The sequence below is a fragment of the Callithrix jacchus genome, chromosome 8 (assembly GCF_049354715.1).
Source record: "Callithrix jacchus isolate 240 chromosome 8, calJac240_pri, whole genome shotgun sequence".
Lineage (NCBI taxonomy): Eukaryota > Metazoa > Chordata > Mammalia > Primates > Cebidae > Callithrix > Callithrix jacchus.
Window position 1 is genome coordinate 129,403,130 of NC_133509.1, and position 23,800 is coordinate 129,426,929.

The following is a 23,800-nucleotide window of genomic DNA, read 5'->3' on the forward strand; positions in this document are numbered from 1 at the left end:
AAGATCATAGCAGATTTTTTTCATTTCAAGTTTTAATCAAAGTTTGCATATAAGATCACTTTATTCCTGGATCTGCTCAATTGTTTCTTCCTTGTATTTGCCCTTTTCCTTTCCTACATGACGAGATTTGGCTTTCCGTTTAAGGATCTTTTTGTGATCTTTGTCCAGTTTTACCCTAGTGATAACCACCTTGCTGGGGCGAATGCCTAGGTGGACAGTTGTGCCATTAGCCTTTTCCCCCTGCACGTATTCAATGTAGATAACCTATTTCCTCCTCTAAATCGGAACTACTTTTCCAATCTGCTGCCCTTTATACTGTCCTTCTATAACCTAAACTGCGTCATCCTTTCGGATGGGCATGGATCGCACGTTGTACTTCTGTCTCAGCTCCTTGAAAAGAGGGGAAGACACAACCTTCCTGTGAATGTGGGAAGGTGCATTGAAATGCATTTTGCAATTCTTGCTTTGGTCAGAAGTCACAAAGGGATTGAACTTCATTTTGGCAGTCCCCACTTTGATGATGGCTGCAAAAGGGAAAAGACAATAGCAGATGTTTTAGGCAAGATTAACAGCCCCATGACTGTCTCAAAGACGGAGAAGAGAAGACAAGAAAAGTGGGAAAAGTTATTAAGACACAAGCCCTAGATCAGGAGCTAGAGGCTGGATCACCGAACAAGGCAAGAGCCTAATAACTCGGGTGGCTAACTTAGTTTGCCAAGGGCTTTGCCAGTTTCAGCACTGAATACCCCATACCATCAGAAATTCCCCAGTCCCAGGCAAGCTGGAATGGTTGGTCACCCTACCAGTAATCAAGACCGGTGCCTCCACTTCAGAGCAGAACCATCAGCCAGGTCCTCAGAGACATATTTTAGGCTCCTGAACTGGTCTCCCTCAATCCCCATGAGACCCAGGATCATGGAACAGAGGGCAGGGAGGCTGGGGGCCAAGCAGAGAAGCACCTGTGCTCAGCAGGGTAAGGCATCACAGAGGCCAACACTGGTTTCTCAGCCCTTCTCCCAGAGACCACCTCCCCACTTTGATCCCTTCCCATGCCCTGCTAGGCTCGAGGACACAAAATTTTCACATTCTGGCCACTTGCCCATCCTATGTACTCACCCCGGGTGTTATGGACTGAATTTCATCTCCCCCAAATTCTTTTTTTTTTTTTTGAGACGGAGTTTCGCTCTTGTTACCCAGGCTGGAGTGCAATGGCGCGATCTCGGCTCACCGCAACTTCCACCTCCTGGGTTCAGGCAATTCTCCTGCCTCAACCTCCCGAGTAGCTGGGATTACAGGCACATGCCACCATGCCCAGCTAATTTTTTGTATTTTTAGTAGAGATGGGGTTTCACCATTTTGACCAGGATGGTCTCGATCTGTTGACCTTGTGATCCACCCGCCTTGGTCTCCCAAAGTGCTGGGATTACAGGCTTGAGCCACCGCGCCCGGCCCTCCCCCAAATTCTTATGGTGAAGTCCTAGCTCTCATTGTGACTGTTTGTAGAGATAGGACCTTAAGGGAGGTTATTAAAATTAAATAAGGCTCTAAGGGTGGCATCCTAATCTGATAAGACGGATGTCCATGTAAGAAGAGGAAGAGAAACTGTAGAGCTCACTCTCTCCCCCTGCCCACCCCCTCTCTTGATGTGTGTGTGTGCATGTATGTGTGTGTCCAGTGCGGGCTCACAGGGAAGAGGCCATGGGAAGACAGAGTGAAAAAAACCATCTACAAGGCAGGCACAGGGCCCTCACCAGAGACCAACCCTAACAGCACCTTGAGCTTGGATTTCCAGCCTCCAGAACCGTAAAAAAATAAACGTCTGTTGTTTAAGCCACCCAGTGTCTGTTAAAGCCAAGCCAGGGTGAGGTATTTTGTTACGGCAGCCATGGAAGACGGATACACTGGGGTGCCGTGCCCCCAAGACCCTGTCCAAATCTCTCCTTTCAAAACTCACCACCCTCAGTCCTGATTCCTTCAGAGCTCTTTCCAAGTGAGAGTGGAAGCCGTGAATTATCTCAGACTTACCCCCAAATTCTCAAGATGTTCCTTAAAATATGAGCTTGGGAAACAGCACGTGCTGTCTTTCCCTCCTGAGCGGTCAGAGCACAGACAGCACACACAGGCTGGAGAAGGGCCACAGGCCCTTGCTTAGCCCACCTTTCCCAAAGCGGTTTCATCTGGAACCCATTTTGGCGGTGTTGCACTAGTTTCTGATGGCCGCTCTAAGAAGTTATCACAAACAGTGGCTCAGACAACACAAAATTATTCTTTCACGGTCGCAGAGGCCAGAGGCCTCACTGGACTAGAATGAAGATATTGGCAGGGCTCTACTCCTTCTAGAGGCTCTAGAGGAGCATCCATTCCTTGCCCTCTCCAGCTTCTAGAAACTCCCTCACTCCTTGGCACCTGGTTCCCACATCACATTGACTTTTCCCCTCCTGCTTCCACCATCGCATCACCTTCTTCTGACTCCACTCCTGCCTCTTTCTTGCAAGGACCCTTGTGATTATTGTGAGGACCCAGCTGGATAATCCACGACAATACCTTCAAGATCCCAACTTAATCACATCTGCAAAGTCCCTTTCATCAAAAAAGATAATAGCCACAGGTTCTGGGTATTAGGACACGGGTATCTTTGGGGTTCCATTACTCACCATAACTGGTACGCAGTGCTGATTTCCATCCTGCAGGTACCGTTGAGAAATCTCTAGGTTAATGAGATACAGGATTCTTGCTCATGTCACATGGCATAATGGGAAGACAGCCAAACCTAGAAGGAGGGGACTCAGCTTCCCTTGTTAGAGCCTTTTCTTATTAACTGTGGGATTTGGAACTGATTCCCTGACCTGCTCGGTTCTTTCTTCTCTCCACTTCAATGGGAATGAACTGTGAGGGTGCTGAGCAAAAACTAAGGGCTCTATACCTAAGAGTAGTGGGACTTGCCTCTGGATAACTGGTGGTGATTGCACCTGCCCCTGGATACCCAGGAGTGATCCCGCCTTCCTCTGGATACCCAGCAGTGGTCACGCCTGGCTCTCGACACCCAGTCGCAACTGTGTTTTCCTCTAGATACCCGGTAGTGACTGTGCTTTCTTCTAGAGAGGTCGTAGCAGTTGGACTTGGCTCTAGATACCATGTGTTCCTCACTAGATGGGGCCGAGATCAGTGTCTCCCTGGAAGGATTGTTGTAACGATGAAAAGAGATAATGTGTGTAAAGCACTTGGCATAATGTGTGGTCTTTGTTTAAAGTTTGAATAGGTACTAGTTCTTATTATTTCTGTGGATATCTGACAGCCCTGTAATTGGGCCCCAAAACCATGAAGAAGGAGGAAGAAATGTCTTAAAGGTTATCAACAGACTGTGTTTTCTGAACATCAAGATCACTTTCTGGGTATTATCTCTGACTTGCTCTATCAACTCCACACCCCACCTGCAGTCACAAAACCTTCCATGATCATGACCATACACAACATACTGTGTCCCCCAGGCATGGGGACCTTGGAAACGTGACCAGGCTTCAGCCAGCATCCTGCACCGGTGTCTTGGAAATGCTCTTAAGAGTATGTGGCTGAGTTAGGGATCCTGATTTCAAAGTAGAAAGGGAGAATCCATCCAAGCCCAGAGAAATCCTGAATGCAGCTCCTTTCTAAGCAAAAAGCACTGGCCGTGGAGTCATCACCAACCCCACTCTGCCCCTAATTAGAGGCATGACTGAAAATTCCCTTCATTCTTCTGAGCCCCAATTCAGGGGTTGGTGCAGTCACAGGCTTGGCTACAGTGACCCGTCATCGCTGGTATGGTGAGACTCTCAATCCCTCCCATTTCCACTAAAACTGACTGCTGGGATCTATGACCCAGTCAGCATAGCGGGCCTGTGGGGAGCTCTCGTGCTCAAGTGCATGCTCCCCCTGATCTACAGGAAATTAGCTGCAGAAAACCAAGGAATCGAACCTTGAAAGAGAGAGGGTTAGCTAGTGCTGTCCCTTTCCCTGTCTCTAGAATACCAATAATGGGAACCCTCTTTGATCTTGTCTCTCAGGATTGCCCATGTCATTCCAGGCAAATGGTGGCCTGGCTGGCAGCACAAGGCTTGGGGAGCAGCTAGTGGGCATTGCGGTCAAAGCCTCTGGATCAGACAGCTGTGTCTGCAGGCAGGCCTGCTGGCTGGAAACCTGGCAGGAAAGGAGAGGCTGGCAGGGGCGGGGCCAGGGAGGGGTGGAGACTGGGCCGGCTGTGGTCAGTGACAAATGCTGGCTGCAGTCCAGCCAGCCCTCTGCCCTTTCCTGAGCCTGAGGGACTGCCACCTCCACTCTGTGCACGCTCAGCCGCAGGATACAGTAAGTACAGATACCACAACGGGAGGTCCCGTGGGCTTGAGGGCATGTGAGGCCAGGAGAGGATGGACTCTAGAGTTACGGGGTTTGGAGGCTGCAAAGCTCTAGAGGAGTCTCACCTTTGCAGTGTCGGGTAATAAGCAGGGGCTCCCAAGGCAGCAGAGGTGAGTGCATCCCCCAAGCTCTGTGACTTTATGCTCCACACTAACTCTGGCAGAACTTCCGTTTCCTCATAGTAAGATGGAAATAATTATACCCTCCGCATGGTGGGACTGAAGGTTAAATACAGCGGGTGCTCTCACTCAGCGTATCTGGCTATGTCTGCAGACAGGTTTGGTTGCCCCAACTGGAGGGAGGGCCTGGGTTAGTGACATCTAGAGGCCAGCGATGCTGCTTGTGATCCCACAATGCCCAGGACAAGATCACAAGCAGCATCCTGTTCAAAAGGTCAGCAGGCTCAAAGTTGAGAGACCTTTTGACCTGTTGAACAAGACCTGTTTTGAAAGGCCCTGTTGACCTTTTGAATAAGACCGTGGGGACAAAATGCTGGCTGGACAGGAGGCGCTCAGTAAATGGCAGCTTCCGTTGTTTTCTGTGCGGGGGGTCTTGGGCCTTAAGAAATCAAGAACAACCATCCAGTATTATCTGCTTCCCTGAGATAAGGACATCTTGCCTGGAGGCTGCCACCCAGGCCGGTCAAGGCAGCTGCTCAAGAGAGCCAGGAACCACTTGGCAGTTTGTTAAATGAACAAAATGTAGAAATAAAGTAAGCAGAATGTTTAGTTTTTCTGAGAGTAGGGCTTTGGGCCAGATAGACAATATTGTAAGGGGAAACCCCTCCCTTGGGACAGTGTCCTCACTCCTAGATCAGGAAACTGAAGTGTGAAGAATGCAGGCTGCAGATGCCTGGAGATGACGGACATGTTCATGGTGTTGACAGTGGTGATAAGTAACAGATGTGGACTCACCTCCAAACTTGTCAAGTTGTAGACATTCAATATGTGCAACTTTTTAAAGAGCAGTCATGTCTCCATCAAGTGGTTTTAATAAAGAAATAAAATGAAGCCAGAGCTGGCAGGGAGGGAGTTTTTCAAGGTCACCTGGCAAGCGAGCCCTGGGGTGGGGAGAGCTCAGCTCTGGGTGGCCAGCCTGGCTTTTTCCACTACTCGGTGTCCAGCTTGCAGTGCAATGTCGCTGAATCACAGAGAAGGAGACAGGGGTCAGTTCATTCATTCATTCATTCATTCTACAAAGGTGTATGGAGCATCTCTCATGACTGCAAACTCTTGAAGGTGAGAGCAGCACAGACGAGGGTCCCATGGAGAGAGAGGCCGGAATGAAAAATGTCAATGACAAATGCATATATAAGGGGACATGTGTAATTGAAGGAGCTTAGAGAGAAACAGTCAAGGGACTGATCCAGAGAATAGCTGTGGAAGGGGAAAAGGTCCGGCATGATGGGGTGTTGCAAAGAAGTGGCATTTAAGCAGAGGCCTGCAGCTGATGCGGAAGCTGGCCATGGTGAGAAAGCACGGGGGAGGATTCCAGTAGAGAGGGAAGGTGTCCAAAGGCCCAGGGATAAGACAGAACTTGCTGCATTTGAGAGACTGGGAAAAGAAGAGTGAGCCTGGGGGTACCACATGACCCAGGTCAAGGCTAGGTGGAGCCAGTTCACAGGAGCGCTTGTGGGTTAGAGCACAAATCAAAGTTAGCATCGACCTGAAACACAGGAGTTGGCCCTGAGTTTCTTAGGTGAGGAAGCGCTGAGACCATGTTTATGATTGAAGGAGATTCTTTTATATGCTGCATATAGAATGCCTTGTAGGGCAAAGAAAGGAAGCTACTGGGGTGTCTCAAGGGAAGATGGTGGGAGCTTCCATCAGGGGGCAGTGAGAAAGCCAGAGACAGGCAGCAGCTTTAAGGCCTGTTTTGGAGATAGAACTGACAAGCTTTGCTGATAGGCTGCAGTGGAACCAGAAGGCAAGATGACTTCTCCCGGGAAGTTCTGCTTCTGGGTCTAGAGGAAGCCATGATGTCGTCTCTCATCTCTGCTTGGGATCCAAGCCTCACATCCCTTTTCGTAATGAGCAGATACTGGACAGACCCTCCTCAATAACACACTTCCCACAGCTAAGTGCAACATGTGCCTGGGCAGGACTTCATTGCCCAACACAGGAAACATGAGCCAGCAGATTTTAGCTTCGTGGGTGGTGCAGTGGGGGGGCCAGGGGAAGGACTGACCAAGGCCTACCCACCACATCCCCACCACCTGTCAACTCAACTCACCTTGGCCTGGGATGACAGATGAACTCGACTGATCCCCTCTCTTCCCTCTGCACCAACACTAAAGCCAGGAACCCAGGAGAGGGGTAGCCTGACTAGGCTCTCAAGGCACTCGGTTGAGGCTGGTCTGGGGAATGGGAGGCTCCCAGGGCTTCACCTGTCTGTTAAAGCCATATATTTCCACCAGATGCCCAGGAGTGTGATGGCAAACCTGGCTTCAAAACTAAGAAATGTAAAACAAGCAGTAGGGGCTCCGCCGCCTCTTGGAGGGAACTCTCTGACCCTCTGTTTCTTCTTCTGCATGGTTAGGATAGTAAAACCGACTCCATGTTGCTGTGGAGAAGTACAAAGGAGCTAATACAGGTGAACTGCCTGGGGATACCAGGAGGGGGGGTCAAGGGGTATCACTCCTCAGAGCCTCTCAGAGACAGGCTGTGCGTGAGTCAGAGGAACCTGGATTTTAAGTCTGGTTCCATCACTCAATCGCTGAAACAAGCTATTCCATTTTGCTTAGCCACAGTCTATTCAATCTGTAAATAGAGTGAGTAACGCTTATTTTTGGTGAAGGTTAAATGTAGTAATATGTATGGAGGGTCTAGCAGGTTTTTAATAATTAGTGGTTTTACTAATTACTAATTAGGGGGCCCAGAGGGAGCAAGCTTTCTGCATCTCAAACGTGTAACCCTGGAGAGCCTAGGTGAACCCGTGGCCCTCTCCAAACAGACCCTGGGGAGACTCAGTGCACGCCAGGAGAAGCAGCTCCTCCCCATCCGATCTCTAGTGCTTGGAAGGGGGCAGGGGGCTCTGAGGGGGTGTCCATAGCACATGGCTGACTGCAGATGAAGAAACTGAGGCCCAGAGAGGGTGGGGCTTGCCCAGGGTGACCTAGCAGCTGCATAGATGGGAGAAAGGAGGCCAGAGCCTCACCGAGACTCTCTGGTCAGCTGCCCCTGGGCTCTATCCAAGAAGGAAACTCCCCTGCTTCTGAAGCTGTTTTGGAAAGCATTTCTTTGAGGGGAATTATCAGCTCAGTGTGGCTCTGCGGGGGGTTGAGCCACATTGTTTCTTCAGCAGCATCTCCACACATGGCTGGTCCCAACACTTGGCAGGAGGGACCAGATTGTGCTGTGACACAGACTCATTTAGAGGAGCCAGAGATTAAACCACCCACCCATGTCCTTCAAAACTCTCCAGGCAAGTGCCTCCGTGGGAACAGGCAGGGAGTGTCAGCAGAGGGAGCGGGGGACTCTGCTGCTCATTATCTGCAGATTAGGGCTATTGTTGGTGGCTACTAAGTCAGGGATTTCCAAATCCGGAAGATTCGGCACAGGACGGAGGAGGCAGGACTCTGCAGAGACAGAGCTATACAGTGGTTCCCAGTGTGGACTTGGAGGGTCAGAACTGGTATGAGTCCAAGCTTTGCTAATGTTAGCAAGTGACTCCATCTCTATGAAACTCGGATTACCCGTCTGTAAAATAGAGCTGGTAGCTGGACGTACCTTTCTGGGTGGTGCAAGGCTAAAGGAGTTGGCGCAGTGCTGAAAGTGGGTGCAGGCAATGTGCCCAACTGCTATGGCTGCCTGGTTCAGTCCTGGGTTTGGTTTTGCAGGCAGACCTTCTACATGAGCCTCCTTCTCAGAGGGAGCTCAGGGAACAATTTCTAGACTGGGCTGGCAAGGGTGACCTGCTGGAGCTATTCAACTTTGCTTAAAGCAGGCCTGCAGCCCAGGCCTGCCCAATCCCTGAGACCATCTCTTCCCACTGCTGAGCCCCATGGCCACTCTGCAAGCCATTTCCCACACAGTTGTCTGAGGCCCTTTGGAGTTTGGTTTTAATTGCATTACGGGATGCTGTGGCAGGCTGCCCTTGCCTTCTGTGGATCTGGGGGACCTGATGACATTGTGCCCATGGAGATAGCCTAGCAGAAATGGATTCCCTCCAAGGCGACACACAGGGCAAAGCCCACATCAAAAGCCAGGCAGGTCCTCTGTACCTGGGAATTAGTGCCAGGTTCACACAAATGTGTGTGTGTGTGTGTGTGTGTGTGTGTGTGTAAAGCATGTACCTCATGGTACAGTTGAGAAAATGGGGGCCCCAGATGAGGCTGTTGCCAGACACTGCCATGCCCATGGCTCACACTTCCACAGCACATGCCCCCAGCATCCCATGGTGCAAGTGCTGTTACCACCTCTACCTTACAGTTGTGGAGCAGTGGCTCAGGATGTAACCCAAAATCACACTGCAAGGACACAGCAGGGCTGAGATTTGAACCTGGGCAGTGGCTTCAGATCCTGGGCTGTTTCCTACTACAAAGGAAGGAGGGAGGACTTCTACCCATAGCCAGAGGGGGAGGCATGGGCACAGGAACTGCTCCTGGGTGAAGTGGAGGGGAAAGAGGAGGACTGAAGTGAAGACCACGTCAGGAGTGATGGGAGACCCCACAAAGGTCCCCTAGGAAGAGCCAGAGACAAAAACGAGTGCCTCCTTGTCTGGAAGTCGAAGAGATGTCTTTGCCTGCTTGGCTGCCGTCACCAAGTCCCACAGGCTAGGGGGCTTCAACGACAGAAATTTCTTTCTTTACAACTCTGGAGGCTGGAAGCCTGAGACTAAGGTGCTGGCAGGATTTGCTCTTTCCAAGGCCCCTCTCCTTGGCTCGCAGGTGGCTGTCTTCTCACTGCATCTTCACCCGGTCTTCCCTCTGTGCGTGTCTTTATCCTGATCTCTTTTTAATTCTTTTGTAAGGACACAGTCATATTGGATTAGAGCCCACTCTAGTGACCTCATTCTAACTCAGTCCCCTCTTTAAAAGCCCTATCTCCAAATATAGTCACATTCTGGTGTATTGAAGGTTAAGACGTCGGCATATGCATTGGGGTGGGGGGAACACAGTTTAGCCCAGAACAGAAGAGGATGGTGGGGACGCTCGCCTGAAGAGGGCAGGCAGAATTCCCTTAGGAGGGGAAGGTGTCTGTGGGACAAGGCTGACCTGGAGCAGTGCCTGGGGGAAGGACAAGAGGATGGTGGGCATCCTGGTATCCTGCCTGCCCCAGGGGGGATGCTCACTCCGTGTTTGCTGAAACAACAGGGCAAGGCCAGCAGTGCTGAGGGCCCCAGGCATGTAGCTGGTCTGAATTCATAGAAGGACCACAGGGCCCTGCCATGTGCCAAACCAGCGTGAAGGCCTGAAGCTCACACGCAAGCAGCTTAGTTCTCCAGTAACCCGGGGGTGCTGACCAGACAGAACAGAGCAGGGGGAACCCTCTCCCTCCATATTCCATCCCCCAAAATGTGTCCCTGGAGGTGGATGAGCAGGGAGGATTCCTGCCTGGCAGCCAGGCCCCTGCCTTGTGTCTACACCTGCTCTCCCTCCTCCTTCCTCACCCCATTGTCCCTAAATCTTTGTCCTGGAGCCACTACTGCCCGATGTAAACCCCTATTCCCAGTCTTAGGGGTGCCATCCCTTCTCTTTGAAGCTGAAGGGACCAAACCTAGCATTGGGTGGGGACATCTCTGGAAAGTCAGCGCCCCGACAAGCCCCACCCCTCTCTGAGGACACCTTCTCTCCCTTTCAGAACAAAGGACAGCCGCCATGCAGCTCTTCCTCTTCTTGTGCCTGGTGCTTCTCAGCCCTCCGGGGGCCTCCCTCTACCGCCACCACTCCCGGGAGGTGAAGAATAGAGTCAAGGACCTCCATGTAGGTGACATGGTGGCCCCCAGCAGCAGAAAGGACTTCACCTTTGACCTCTACAGGGCCCTGGCTGCCACTGCCCCCAGCCAGAACGTCTTCTTCTCCCCCGTGAGTGTCTCCATGAGCCTGGCCATGCTCTCCCTTGGGGCTGGGTCCAGCACCAAGACACAGATCCTGGAGGGTCTGGGCCTCAACCTGCAGGAGGGCTCGGAGGAGGAGCTGCACAGAGGCTTCCAGCAGCTCCTGCAGGAGCTCAACCAGCCCAGAGATGGCTTCCAGCTGAGCCTTGGCAACGCCCTGTTTACAGACCCAGTGATGGACGTGCGGGACACCTTCCTGAGTGCCATGAAGACGATGTACTTGTCGGACACTTTCCCCACTAACTTTAGGGACTCTGTGGGGGCCCTGAAACAGATCAATGATTATGTGGCAAAGCAAACAAAGGGCAAGATTGTGGACTTGCTTAAGAACCTCGACAGCAACGCAGTCATGGTCATGGTGAATTACATCTTCTTTAAAGGTAAGGCCCTTGGGCCCAAACCTTTACCTGCTCTGGCTTTTCTGCTGCTCTTATCTAAAGAATACGCAGTTCCCTCACATACGTAAAGGAGGGGGAGTAGATTAAGCTCTTCCTGGGACCTGTTGAGAAAAATTAAATGAACAAGCAGCCAGAAGAGGTAAGGTGGGTGCCTTCTTGCTGTAGACGGGGTTAGTGAGCCTGGAATGCTGTTTCTTCCATGGTGGAAGAACTGTTTGCTGTTTTGGGGCCACTGGGAACCTCTGAAGGCCCAGCTTCCCTACAGGCTTTGAAACATGAGCCCATTTTGGCCACCATGACAAAGACACCAACACCTCAGCCACTCGGGTCAGGACACGGACCCCAGAAGGGCTTAGAGGGCATTTCCCAGCTCCCCATATCCCCCAGATCCTGGAAACTCTGACCTCATAGAGGCCGAGACTCCCTCAGACAAATGCTTGTTCCTCTGAAATGCCTTCTCCCGACTCCTCGTCAAGAGCTGACCTCTGCTTGTTATCTCCCCGACTCTTCTTGCAAGCATTCCTGCTCCCGTCTGCAGCTCCGGGCCACCAGGGGCCAGAAAACAAGAGTGGATAGAGAGGGGAAGGGAAAAGAGGAGAGGAGAGATTGGGAAGGGGTGGGAAAAGAAGTGAATTGTTAACACCTCCCCTTCCTGTGGTCACAGATCATATCTTTGGCCATTTGGGTGGCTTTAACAAAATACCATGAACTGGGTGTCTTCACAAGAACAAAAACATATTTCTCATAGTTCTGGAGGCTGAGAGGTCCAGGGCCGAGGCACCAGCAGATTCAGTGCCCGTTCCTTGGTTCGTAGATGGTGACTTCTTAATATGTCCTTGCTCGGTGGAAGGAGCAATGCAGCTCTCTGTGGCGTCTTTTGTAAGGACGTCAATCCTGTTCATGACAGATCCATCCCCATGACCTAATCACCTCCCAAAGGTCCCCTGTCCTAACACCTCCACCTTGGGGGTTAGGTTTCAATGTATAAACAATGTGGGAACAAACACTGAGCCCACAGCAATGAGTGTCAAACTTGGGCTCTATCCCCTGGTCCCCATTACATCAGACTGCTGAGGACAACGGTGAAATAAGCTAAGCATGGTGCTGGGTGGGGTCTTCCTTTGATCATGATCAAGACGTTAGAAACAGGCTGGACACGGTGGCTCACACCTGTAATTCCCAACAATTTAGGAGGCCAAGATGGGCAGATCACTTGAGGTCAGGAGCTTGAGACCAGCCTGGCCAACATAGTGAAACTCTACCTCTACTAAAAAATATACAGAAATTAGCTAGGTGTGGTGACGTGCACCTGTAATTCCAGGTATTCAGGAAGCTGAGGCAGGAGAATCGCCTGAACCTGGGAGGTGGAGGTTGTAGTGTGCTGAGATTGTGCTACTGCACTCCAGCCTGGGTGACAGAGGGAGACTTCATCTCAAAAATAAATAAATTCATTAATTAAAATAAAAAGAAGTTGGAAACAATCACTTACAGCATTTAGTTCAGAAGTTCCCATAGGAAGGTCAGAGAAGGATAATTGAAGGCTTCCCAAAGGGAAGAGCCATTAATTCCCAGGACTCATACTAACTTCTCTCCAAAACTCAGATCAAAATATTGAGAAGAGACTGAAAACAGAGAAACTCACCCAGATACCAGGCAGCATTCACAGCCAGCCCATCTTTTACCCTCTTAACTAGGAGATTTGGCCTTGAGTAACATTAGAGGATCAAAGAACATCAGGGGTCCAGGGCCTCTGCAGATGTGGAAACCAACCTCCTTTTATTGCAAATGTGGAAGGAAAAGTCCCACAAGAAGTCCAAGAATAAGGCCGGGCGCAGTAGCTCACGCCTGTAATCCCAGCGCTTTGGGAGGCCGAGGCGGGTGGATCACGAGGTCAAGAGATCGAGACCATCCTGGTCAAAATGGTGAAACCCCATCTCTACTAAAAATACAAAAAATTAGCTGGGCATGGTGGCGTGTGCCTGTAATCCCAGCTACTCAGGAGGCTGAGGCAGGAGAATTGCCTGAACCCAGGAAGCGGAGGTTGCAATGAGCCGAGATCGCGCCATTGCACTCCAGCCTGGGTAACAAGAGCGAAACTCGGTCTCAAAAAAAAAAAAAAAGGAAGTCCAAGAATATGCCCAAATGTTGTAAAGGGACTTGCCTTGAAATTCAAAAGGTTGAACAGTCACTGCTCTGAGGCTGCCATAAAGGTGGTCTCTGCTGGCTATCTTTACTGTCTTCACTCCTTTTATTTGAAGCTGAGAATTTCTAATTCTTATACAAAAAATTATCTTTCATTTTTCCCTTTTTTCACCTTTAGCTAAGTGGGAGACAAGCTTCAACCACAAAGACACCCAAGAGCAAGACTTCTATGTGACCTCGGAGACTGTGGTGCGGGTACCCATGATGAGCCATGAGGATCACTATTACTACTTCCTGGACCGGAACCTCTCCTGCAGGGTGGTGGGGGTCCCCTACCAAGGCAACGCCACAGCTTTGTTCATTCTCCCCGGCGAGGGAAAGATGCAGCAGGTGGAGAATGGACTGAGTGAGAAAACGCTGAGGAAATGGCTTAAGATGCTCAGAAAGAGGTACTTAGAGCCCAGCCCAGGGCTGGCCTACCCCCACACCAGCCTCAGGGAGAGACACACCTGTCCTGCCAGGGCCACGCAGCAGGGAAGGACTTGCCCAGCCAAGAAGCTGCCTCTAAACCCTGAGGCATCCTGTGACATCCAGGTCCCAGGCACCTAGCCCGGCTAGAGGGACAAGGGCTGGAAGGTGGATTTCTTAGGGTGGTGCCAGAGTGGGCAAAGACCTCTGGGGCAGCCCATGTCCAGGTCCAGAGCAAAACGAGCCTCATCCTAGACAAGAGGCCAGAGGAGCTATAACCACCACTGTTCCTTGGGTTAAAGTGTTCCTTATTAAACAATCAAAACTAAGAATTCAGTACATTCTGAAGCCAAGGAGTGAGGCTCAGTGTGCCAATACCCTAGAACAGGCTAAGAAAGCCCCTTTTCCATTTCCAGGCAGTTCGAGCTTTACCTTCCCAAATTCTCCATTGAGGGCTCCTATCAGCTGGATAAAGTCCTCCCCAAGCTAGGAATCAGTGATGTCTTCACCTCCCATGCTGACCTGTCCGGCATCAGCAACCACTCAAACATCCAGGTGTCTGAGGTGGGTCCAAAAGCTCCTGTGCATCTGCTTTCCAAGATCTATTCTATACTATTCTATTCTTTTTATTCAACTCTACCTCACTCCATTCCACTCCATTTCACTCCACTCCACTCCAGCCCACTCCATTCCATTCCACTCCATTCCACTCTGTTCCATTTTACTCCACTGCATTCCACTCCACTCCACTCCAGCCCACTCCATTCCATTCCACTCCATTCCACTCTATTCCATTTTACTCCACTGCACTCCACTCCACTCCAGCCCACTCCATTCCATTCCACTCCATTCCACTCTATTCCATTTTACTCCACTGCATTCCACTTCACTCCAGTCCAGCCCACTCCATTCCATTCCCCTCCATTCCACTCTATTCCATTTTACTCCACTGCATTCCACTCCACTCCACTCCAGCCCACTCCATTCCATTCCCCTCCATTCCACTCTATTCCATTTTACTCCACTGCATTCCACTCCACTCCACTCCAGCCCACTCCATTCCATTCCCCTCCATTCCACTCTATTCCATTTTACTCCACTGCATTCCACTCCACTCCACTCCAGCCCACTCCATTCCATTCCCCTCCATTCCACTCTATTCCATTTTACTCCACTGCATTCCACTCCACTCCACTCCAGCCCACTCCATTCCATTCCCCTCCATTCCACTCTATTCCATTTTACTCCACTGCATTCCACTCCACTCCACTCCAGCCCACTCCATTCCATTCCCCTCCATTCCACTCTATTCCATTTTACTCCACTGCATTCCACTCCACTCCACTCCAGCCCACTCCATTCCATTCCACTCCATTCCACTCTATTCCATTTTACTCCATTGCATTCCACTCCACTCCACTCCAGTCCACTCCATTCCATTCCCCTCCACTACATTCCACTCCACTCCTTCACTCCATTTCACTCCACTCTTCCATTTCATTCCACTCCAGGCCACTCCACTCCACTCCACTCCATTCCATTCTATTCTATTCTATTCTACTCTATTCTATTCCATAACATTTCATTCCATTCCGCTCCACTCCACTCCATTCCATTCTATTCTATTCTTTTTTTTTTTAATTTCATTTTAAGGTTTTGGGGTACATGTGAAGAACATGTAAGATTATTGCATAGGTACACACATGGAAGTGTGGTTTGCTGCCTTCCTCCCCATCACCTATATCTGGCACTTCTCCCCATGTTATCCCTCCCCAACTCCCCATCCCCCACTGTCCCTTCCCTAGTTCCCCACCACAGAGTCCAGTGTGTGATGCTCCCCTCCCTGTGTCCAAGTGTTCTCATTGTTCAACACCAACCTATGAGTGAGAACATGCAGTTTTGGATTTACTATTCTTGTGTCAGTTTGCTGAGAATCATGGTTTCCAGGTTCATCCATGTCTCTACAAAGGACATGAACTAATCTTTTTTTATGGCTGCAGAGTATTCCATGGGCATATGTGCCACATTTCCCCCCTCCTTCTCCCTCTCTCTCTCTCTTTTCCCACAAGAAGCAAATGTTTCATTTTGTGTCTTTTCCTTTATGCAATGGGAAGCCTTATCTACCACTGCTCCTTGGGTTAAGGAGTCCCTTATTAAACAATCAAAACGAAGAAGACACTTACTAGCTGAGTGATCTCAAAAAAATACTTGACTCTCTGAGCCTCCTTTCTCTCCTCTATAAAACTGAAGAGCCACACCTTGCACCACGATGTCATCAGAATTCAGTGATAGACACATGTGAAGTGACCTCTCAGCAGAGTGTTTGGGGCAGAGTAGCTGCTCCATTGTTCCATTTCGAACTTGCTCTGCGGCTCAGTTGCACAGATACTTAGAGGGTGATGCTCATAGGCAGACGCTTTGCCATTTGCTATGATGGCTTGACCCGCCCCTGGTGGCCCGGTGATGCCTGTGTCTCCCCTGCAGATGGTGCACAAAGCTGTGGTGGAGGTGGACGAGTCCGGGACCAGAGCGGCAGCAGCCATGGGGACAATCTTCACATTCAGGTCGGCCCAACTGAGCTCTCCGAGGATAGTGTTCAACAGGCCCTTTCTGATGTTCATTGTGGAGAACAATATCCTCTTCCTTGGCAAAGTGAACCGCCCCTGAGGTGGGGCTTCTCCTGAAATCTACAGGCCTCGGGGTGGGAGATGAAGGTGGGTGTGCTATGGCCCATCCGTATGCTGGTAGCTAGTGATTTATACTGGTTTAGTTGACTAATGAGGAATTACAGACAATAAAATTACTAAATAATGATTGCTTCCACCCACACAACCACAAGATACAGGTGCCTTGGGGAAACTTGGAGAACATTCAGTCTTGCCCTCACTATTTATCAAGATTGGCATTGAGATCCAGAGGGGCGGGTTGACTTGCTCAAGTTCACCAGCATGTTAGTGGAGGAGACAGGTCCAGAGTCCAGGCCCTTGAGGCCCAGCTCGGTGCCACAAAGCTCAGGAGGACGGTTCCACTGGGCGAGGGCCACCAGGAAGCACACGTCCAAGGCTCGTCCCCACCTATCAGCAACAACTGTCAGTTCATCCTGTATGAGAAAAATACTGGAATGGGAGTCTGAAATGGGGCACTCTTTTAGCCCTAACCTGCTGTGTGACATTGGGGCAACATTTTTTCTCTCTGGACCTCAGTTTCCCTTTGTATTCAGGAGCAGAGTCCTGCTGTGATCCAAGGACTTCTGAAATCATATACAAAGGCTGAGATGTGCCCTGTCACACATGGTTGATTTCAAAACACTCAAGAGCCATCCATCTTATAAGAAATATATCTGGATACCAGGGTGGACATGGCCCACTTGATGATTGATTATATTATCATCTTGTGGATATGGTTACAATCTTATGGGCCTGGAAGGGAGTGGAAGAAGGAAGCCTGTTGCAAAGAGTAGACTATGAGTTGCAAGTGTCAATAACTTTTTGAAATTTATGTTGGCATTAACAATAAAGCCTTTTGCAAACACCGGTTATGACTGTTTTTATGGAGTCACCTCTGCGAATGGGGTCATGAGAGCTTACCATGCTCCAGGCCAGGTGCCTGGCCCTTCAACTAGATGGACACATTTGCCCCTCATAGGACTCCTATGAAGAAAGGCACCACTGCTATCCCCGTTTCACAGGTGGGAAAGGCAAGGCTTGGAGTGGTTAGGCGGCTTACCCAGTCACACAGCTCCTAAGTGGTGCAGCAAGAATTCGGTGGGGGGAGTGTGGCCCAGAGCTATACACTCAGTCCTGTGCTGTGCTGTGGAGGAGAGTTGACCAGGAGCAGAAGGCTCATTTGGGGGCATCTCAAGCACCAGATTCCCACTGAGCCGGGTAAGTTCCCTCCCTCCCTCCACTAAGCAACCCGTGTTTCCTGCTCTGTGAAATGAAGAGGATCAGACACTCATAACCAAATGAATGGGTGAGTCCTTCACTGCTCCCAAGTCTAACCCACTGTGCGCCTGCCCACCCCATTCTGCATGCTCTCAGCATGCTTCCATGAAGCTGTGCCCCCTCACCTCAGATTCTAGAGTGTGGATTGTATCAGAGATGAGTGCCCACTAGAGGTAAAAAGGTCAGGACCCCAAGCCCTGTCCATCCCCAAAGTACTGAGGCCTCACATTCCATTACATTCCACTCCACTCTGAAGTGCACCTGCCCACCCCATTTTTGCACCTGTGATCTCACCCATCCCTTGACACTTGCACCATGCCAGACACTTTGCACCTGTGATCTCACCCATCCCTTGACCAACCAGCAAAGTCTACCATTGTTCCCATTTTATAGACAAGAGCATAAGTGCTTTCCTAGGGCCCCACAGCTGGTGACAGTGAGGGCCCAGCCCCAACAGCCCAGATGGCACATGTTCGGGCTAGCGGCAGGGCAAATGGCTGCAACAAGACACAGACCATTTTCTGCATTTGTGCTGTGGGCTCAGGGTGGCTCTTAAAGATGGGGCCCCTTCGTGAGGACATCCACTCCTATGTGCTTTCCCTTGCATCATGTCCTGTCTGTCTTGGCAAATGTTTTTCTCGAGGTTTACCCAACCAGTCCAAGGTCACAAGGAAGCCCTTCTGTGTGTCACACAAAAGACCAAGGTCCAGCACTGTCCAAACTTTACTCAGCAAACAGTCACAAAACAGCCCCTGTGTGAGGGGTCAGAGGTGAGCTCTCCGTGGCCTCTGCTACGTGTCACACGTGAAAGCACCATGCTGTGGGTCATTGCAGGATGTTTAACTCAATTGTTGCATGAGCCTGGGTGACAAAATGGCAGAGCAGCTCAGAGAGAGATGGACGGACAGAAAGCATGAACCTCTGAGGAGTCAGGTGTTTGTGGAGGAGGGGATACTGAGCTGGCTTTGGAGCATGAGAAACACTTCATCTAGCAGGTGTGGGAACATGAGTGAGACCTGGAGACGTGTGTGATGTGGTGAGCCGTGAAGTGTAGGGGACCCCACGGAACTCCTGTGTGGGCCTGCACAGGGCGTGTGGAGGAGACAAGAGGAGGAGGTGGCTGTGCCGGTGGTTCAGTAACAGAGATCCTAAGCTGGAGGCCGGTGTGTTGTCTGATCTCTTTCATCCTAATTGCAGCGTAGTTTGTGCATCCTCGCCACACTCCAAGTGTCCCCTGGAGCCTTTCTGTCTCTGACCCTCCTGCCTCCACATCAGTAGATACCTCCACACAGCCCTCCCAGGACACTCACCTCTATCCACAGCTGCTTCTCCAACACCCTCCAGGCCCTCCTGTGTGTGGAATGAGCTCACCCACAGGGTGACATCAGGCCACGATCTGCAGGGCTGGTTTCCCTGAGGCCTCTCCCCTTGGTTTGCAGGTGGCTGTCTTCTCCCTATGTCCTCACATGGTCCTCATCTGCAAATGCCTGGTTCTAACTTCTTCTCCCCTAATCTCCACCAGTCCTATAGGACTAGCCACCCCCCATGACCTCATCATAACTTAGTAACCTCTTTAACGGTTCTATCCCAAATACAGTCACACGTTGAAATACTGAGGTTTAGGGCCTCACTGTATGAATTTTGGGAGGATGTCAACTCAGCCAGCTCACTCTTATTATGGTTGCGCTAGCGCCATGCCTGGCTCCTAGTGGACACCCCAGGAACAGCCATCCACCCAGAATGATGACTGTGGTATCCCGGACACTCCTTGGCTCGTCACATCACACTCGTCTCCAGCCGGTCTCTCTGCCTGGAAGTCTCACACCTGTCACCACACCTGCTCTCTGAGGAGGTCCTTTTCATGCTTCAAAGCCAGCTTAGTGTCTTTCTTTCTGCAAAAAATGTTCCTGACCTCTCAGAAGTTTATTCTCTCTCTCTCTCGTCAGGCTTTCTTTCTTTCCATCGGTCTTTCTCTGAGCTGTTCCACCATTTTGTGTACCCAGGAACCTGTGACAATCGAATTAAACAGGCTGCAAAAAAGAAAGAGAAGAAAAATAAATGGAATTAAACAGCCTTCAATAACCCCAGCTCGGTGCTTCGATGCTTGAATGACTGGTAGCAGAGGCCACACTCAATCCTCCTCTGCCCTTTGAGTTTTTGCAGCTCTTGACAAGACCATTTATATTCTTAGAAAGCCCACCTTTATTTCCCTCTCTAGCCACATGGATTCTAAGACCTCCTGTTGTGAACTGTAATCAGAATGCAGAGAAGTAATACAAGGTTAGGGCCCAGAACTCCTCCTTCCTCTCCCTGCAGAGACCCAGTTTTTTTTTAAATAAATGATCTTGGTCTTCAGGGGAAGAACTTCCCACCACACTAAGCAGCCATCTCCAGCCTACCCCTGGCTGTGGGGCTTACTTAGCTCATCCATCCAAAGGCTATTTCCCACGTGCTTAGTAGGCATCCGGGCACGGAGCTAGTGCAAGCATAATGATAAGAGTGAGCCTGGCAGACACTGCTCCCCCCAATAACCAGGTAACAAATAAACAGAACCACAAACTGTGATGGCAACAATTCATCTGTCTACAGATATTCACTGACCGTCCACTGCGTGCCTGGCACTGTTCCAAGTGCTAAAGAGAAACAAAGAAAACAAAAATCTCTGCCCTTGAAGAGGAGACATTATAATGTGACAACATAACAATGAAAAGGAATGAAGAACAAAACAGAAAAGTCAAATAGATCGCATGTCTCTTGATGACAAGTGCTGCGGAACGAGGCTGTCATCTGGATGGAGCACAGAAAGTGGAATATGATGACATGTCAGCCAAGAGACCTGGGAGACACCACCTTGGCCGAGGGATCAAGGTTGGCATTGCCAGCTGTGAGTAGTGCTGACATCTTGCTGTCTTCTATATGGTGTCATGAGCTGGGTGCATCCTCTCGGCGGGATCTTCCCCAAATCCAGAACTTTAGTTTAATCATGAGAAAACAACAGCCAATCCCAGTTTCAGGGACATTTGGCAAAAGACCCCGCCAGTCCTACTTAAAAGTGTCAAGGTTGGCCAGGCACAGTGGCTTACCCGTGTAATCCCAGCACTTTGGGAGGCCGAAGCTGGTGGATCACGAAGTCAAGTGATCGAGACCATCCTGCACCACATAATGAAACCCTGTCTCTACTAAAAATACAAATATTAACCTGGTGAGTTGGCAGGTGCCCTGTAATTCCAGCTACTCAGGAGGCTGAGGCAGGAGAATTGCTTGAACCCGGGAGATGGAGTTTGCAGTCACCTGAGATAGTGTCACTGCTCTCCATCCTGGGTGACAGAGCAAGACTCCGTCTCAAAAAAAAAGTGTTGAGGTCACGAAAGGCAAGGACCCTGGGACATGGTGACTGGCCAAGAAATCTAAGCAGACACAGTGACTAAATGCTATGTAGACTCCTGAGACAGAAGAGGACATCAGTGGGAGAGCTGGTGACCCCCAAGGAAGTCCAGGCTGTCCCAATGTCTACTTCCTAGTTCTGAGGTATGTGCCATGGTCACATGAGAGGTCCATGTTTACATTAGGGGAAGCAGGGAGAGTGTATATCGGACCTCTCAGAATTGCTTTTGTAACTTTTCTGTACATCCAAACTCTTTTAAAATAGTTGTTTTTTAAGAAAATGTTTCAAAAAGAAAAATAACCAAGTAGGGGAGGGCACTTGGGTGGGGTTGAGAGTTGCAAAGGTAAAGGCAGGAGACCAGTTCAGGAAGAGAACAGGGCACTAAGGGAGACAATCGGGAGGACCTTCTGCAGCCAGGGCTCTGAGGGTCTCTCTGGGGTGGTGCCATTGAAACAGAGTCCTGAGAGACAAGCAGGAGCAGACACCATGAGTCTCTAAAGTGGGAAAAGGGGCATGTAAGGATAAGTGACATCTGTCCAGCATCAGCAACCACTCAAACATCCAGGTGTCTGAGGTGGGTCCAGAAGCTCCTGTGCATCTGCTTTCCAAGATCTATTCTATACTATTCTATTCCATTTTATTCTATTCTATTCTATTCTTTCTATTTGACTCTACCCCATTCAATTCCATTCCATTTCACTCCACTCCACTCCAGCTCACTCCACTCCATTCCACTCCTCCACTCCACTTCATTCCATTCTACTCCACTGCATTCCACTCCAGTCCACTCCACTCCAGTCCACTCCACTCCACTCCAGTCCATTGTATTCCATTCCACTCCACTTCTTCACTCCACTTCACTCTGCTCTAGTCCATTTCATTCCACTCCAGTCCACTCCATTCAATTCTATTCTATTCTATTATACTCTATTCTATTCCATTCCATTCCACTCCACTCCACTCTATTCCACTCCACTCCACTTCACTCCATTCCATTCTGTTATGTTCCACTCCTTCACTCCATTTCAGCCCCTCCACTCCACCCCTCCACTCCACTCCACTTTACTCCATTCCATCCCATTCCACTGCAATCCACTCCACCCCACTCCACTCCAATCCACACCTCTATTCTATTCTATTTATTCCACTGGCCTTAACCCCACTACATTCCACTCCTCTCCACTCCATTCCAGTAATTCCACTCCACTCCATTGCATTCCAGTCCACTTCACTCCACTCCACTGCACTCCACTCAAAGCCTCTATTCTATTCTATTCTATTCTATTCTATTCTATTCTATTCTATTCTATTCTATTTTTTCTATTCTATTCTATTCTATTCTATTGTATTCTATTCTATTCTATTCTATTCTATTCTATTCTATTCTATTCTATTCTATTCTATTCTATTCTCTCCTTCTCCCTCTCTCTCTCTTTTCCCTCAAGAAGCAGATGTTTCATTTGTGTCTTTTCCTTTATGCAATGGGAAGCCGTATCCACCACTGTTCCTTGGGTTAAGGAGTCCTTTATTAAACAATCAAAACGAAGAAGACACTTACTAGCTGAGTGATCTCAAAAAAATACTTGACTCTCTGAGCCTCCTTTCTCTCCTCTATAAAACTGAAGAGCCACACCTTGCCCCACAATGTCATGAGAATTCAGTGATAGACACATGTGAAGTGACCTCCCAGCAGAGTGCTTGGGGCAGAGTAGCTTCTCCTTTGTTCCATTTCGAACTTGCTCTGCGGCTCAGTTGCACAGATACTTAGAGGGTGATGCTCATAGGCAGACGCTTTGTCATTTGCTATGATGGCTTGACCCGCCCCTGGTGGCCCGGTGATGCCTGTGTCTCCCCTGCAGATGGTGTACAAAGCTGTGGTGGAGGTGGACGAGTCCGGGACCAGAGCGGCAGCAGCCATGGGGACAATCTTCACATTCAGGTCGGCCCAACTGAGCTCTCCGAGGATAGTGTTCAACAGGCCCTTTCTGATGTTCATTGTGGAGAACAATATCCTCTTCCTTGGCAAAGTGAACCGCCCCTGAGGTGGGGCTTCTCCTGAAATCTACAGGCCTCGGGGTGGGAGATGAAGGTGGGTGTGCTATGGCCCATCCGTATGCTGGTAGCTAGTGATTTATACTGGTTTAGTTGACTAATGAGGAATTACAGACAATAAAATTACTAAATAATGATTGCTTCCGCCCACACAACCACAAGATACAGGTGCCTTGGGGAAACTTGGAGAACATTCAGTCTTGCCCTCACTATTTATCAAGATTGGCATTGAGATCCAGAGGGGCGGGTTGACTTGCTCAAGTTCACCAGCATGTTAGTGGAGGAGACAGGTCCAGAGTCCAGGCCCTTGAGGCCCAGCTCAGTGCCACAAAGCTCAGGAGGACGGTTCCAATGGGCGAGGGCCACCAGGAAGCACACGTCCAAGGCTCGTCCCCACCTATCAGCAACAACTGTCAGTTCATCCTGTATGAGAAAAATACTGGAATGGGAGTCTGAAATGGGGTACTCTTTTGGCCCTAACCTGCTGTGTGACGTTGGGGCAACATTTTTTCTCTCTGGACCTCAGTTTCCCTCTGTATTCAGGAGCAGAGTTTTGCTGTGATCCAAGGACTTCTGAAATCATATACAAAGGCTGAGGTGCGCCCTGTCACACATGGTTGATTTCAAAACACTCAAGAGCCATCCATCTTATAAGAAATATATCTGGATATCAGGGTGGACATGGCCCATTTGATGATTGATTATATTATCATCTTGTGGATATGGTTACAATCTTATGGGCCTGGAAGGGAGTGGAAGAAGGAAGCCTGTTGCAAAGAGTAGACTATGAGTTGCAAGTGTCAATAACTTTTTGAAATTTATGTTGGCATTAACAATAAAGCCTTTTGCAAACACCGGTTATGACTGTTTTTATGGAGTCACCTCTGCGAATGGGGTCATGAGAGCTTACCATGCTCCAGGCCAGGTGCCTGGCCCTTCAACTAGATGGACACATTTGCCCCTCA

The 23,800-nt window shown here is 49.8% G+C and overlaps 1 protein-coding gene and 2 long non-coding RNA genes across 4 annotated transcripts; 2 read left to right on the forward strand and 1 right to left on the reverse strand.

Annotated features, from left to right (window-relative positions):
• Positions 1-22: 22 nt before the first annotated feature.
• Positions 23-4,683, reverse strand: LOC100389463 (uncharacterized). Its single transcript, XR_013521508.1, has 3 exons — positions 4,455-4,683; positions 2,655-2,707; positions 23-524 (listed from the first exon to the last, which is right to left on the reverse strand). It is a non-coding gene; the product is annotated as an uncharacterized LOC100389463 (long non-coding RNA).
• LOC100389823 (plasma serine protease inhibitor) lies at positions 4,277-16,987 on the forward strand. 2 transcript variants are annotated; one of them, XM_009006498.5, is made up of 5 exons: positions 4,277-4,499; positions 10,191-10,826; positions 13,165-13,435; positions 13,871-14,018; positions 15,939-16,987. In XM_009006498.5, the coding sequence occupies exons 2-5, from the start codon at positions 10,208-10,210 to the stop codon at positions 16,119-16,121; spliced, it is 1,221 nt and encodes a 406-aa protein (XP_009004746.3). In that variant the 5' UTR covers positions 4,277-4,499; positions 10,191-10,207; the 3' UTR covers positions 16,122-16,987. The 2 variants fall into 2 exon arrangements, with proteins under 2 accessions (XP_009004746.3, XP_002754293.4); XM_002754247.7 differs by having other exon boundaries at positions 4,277-4,338.
• A 4,328-nt stretch (positions 16,988-21,315) lies between these two features.
• On the forward strand, positions 21,316-23,691 carry LOC144577466 (uncharacterized). The gene is made up of 2 exons (XR_013521510.1): positions 21,316-21,357; positions 22,643-23,691. It is a non-coding gene; the product is annotated as an uncharacterized LOC144577466 (long non-coding RNA).
• The last annotated feature ends 109 nt before the right edge of the window (positions 23,692-23,800 follow it).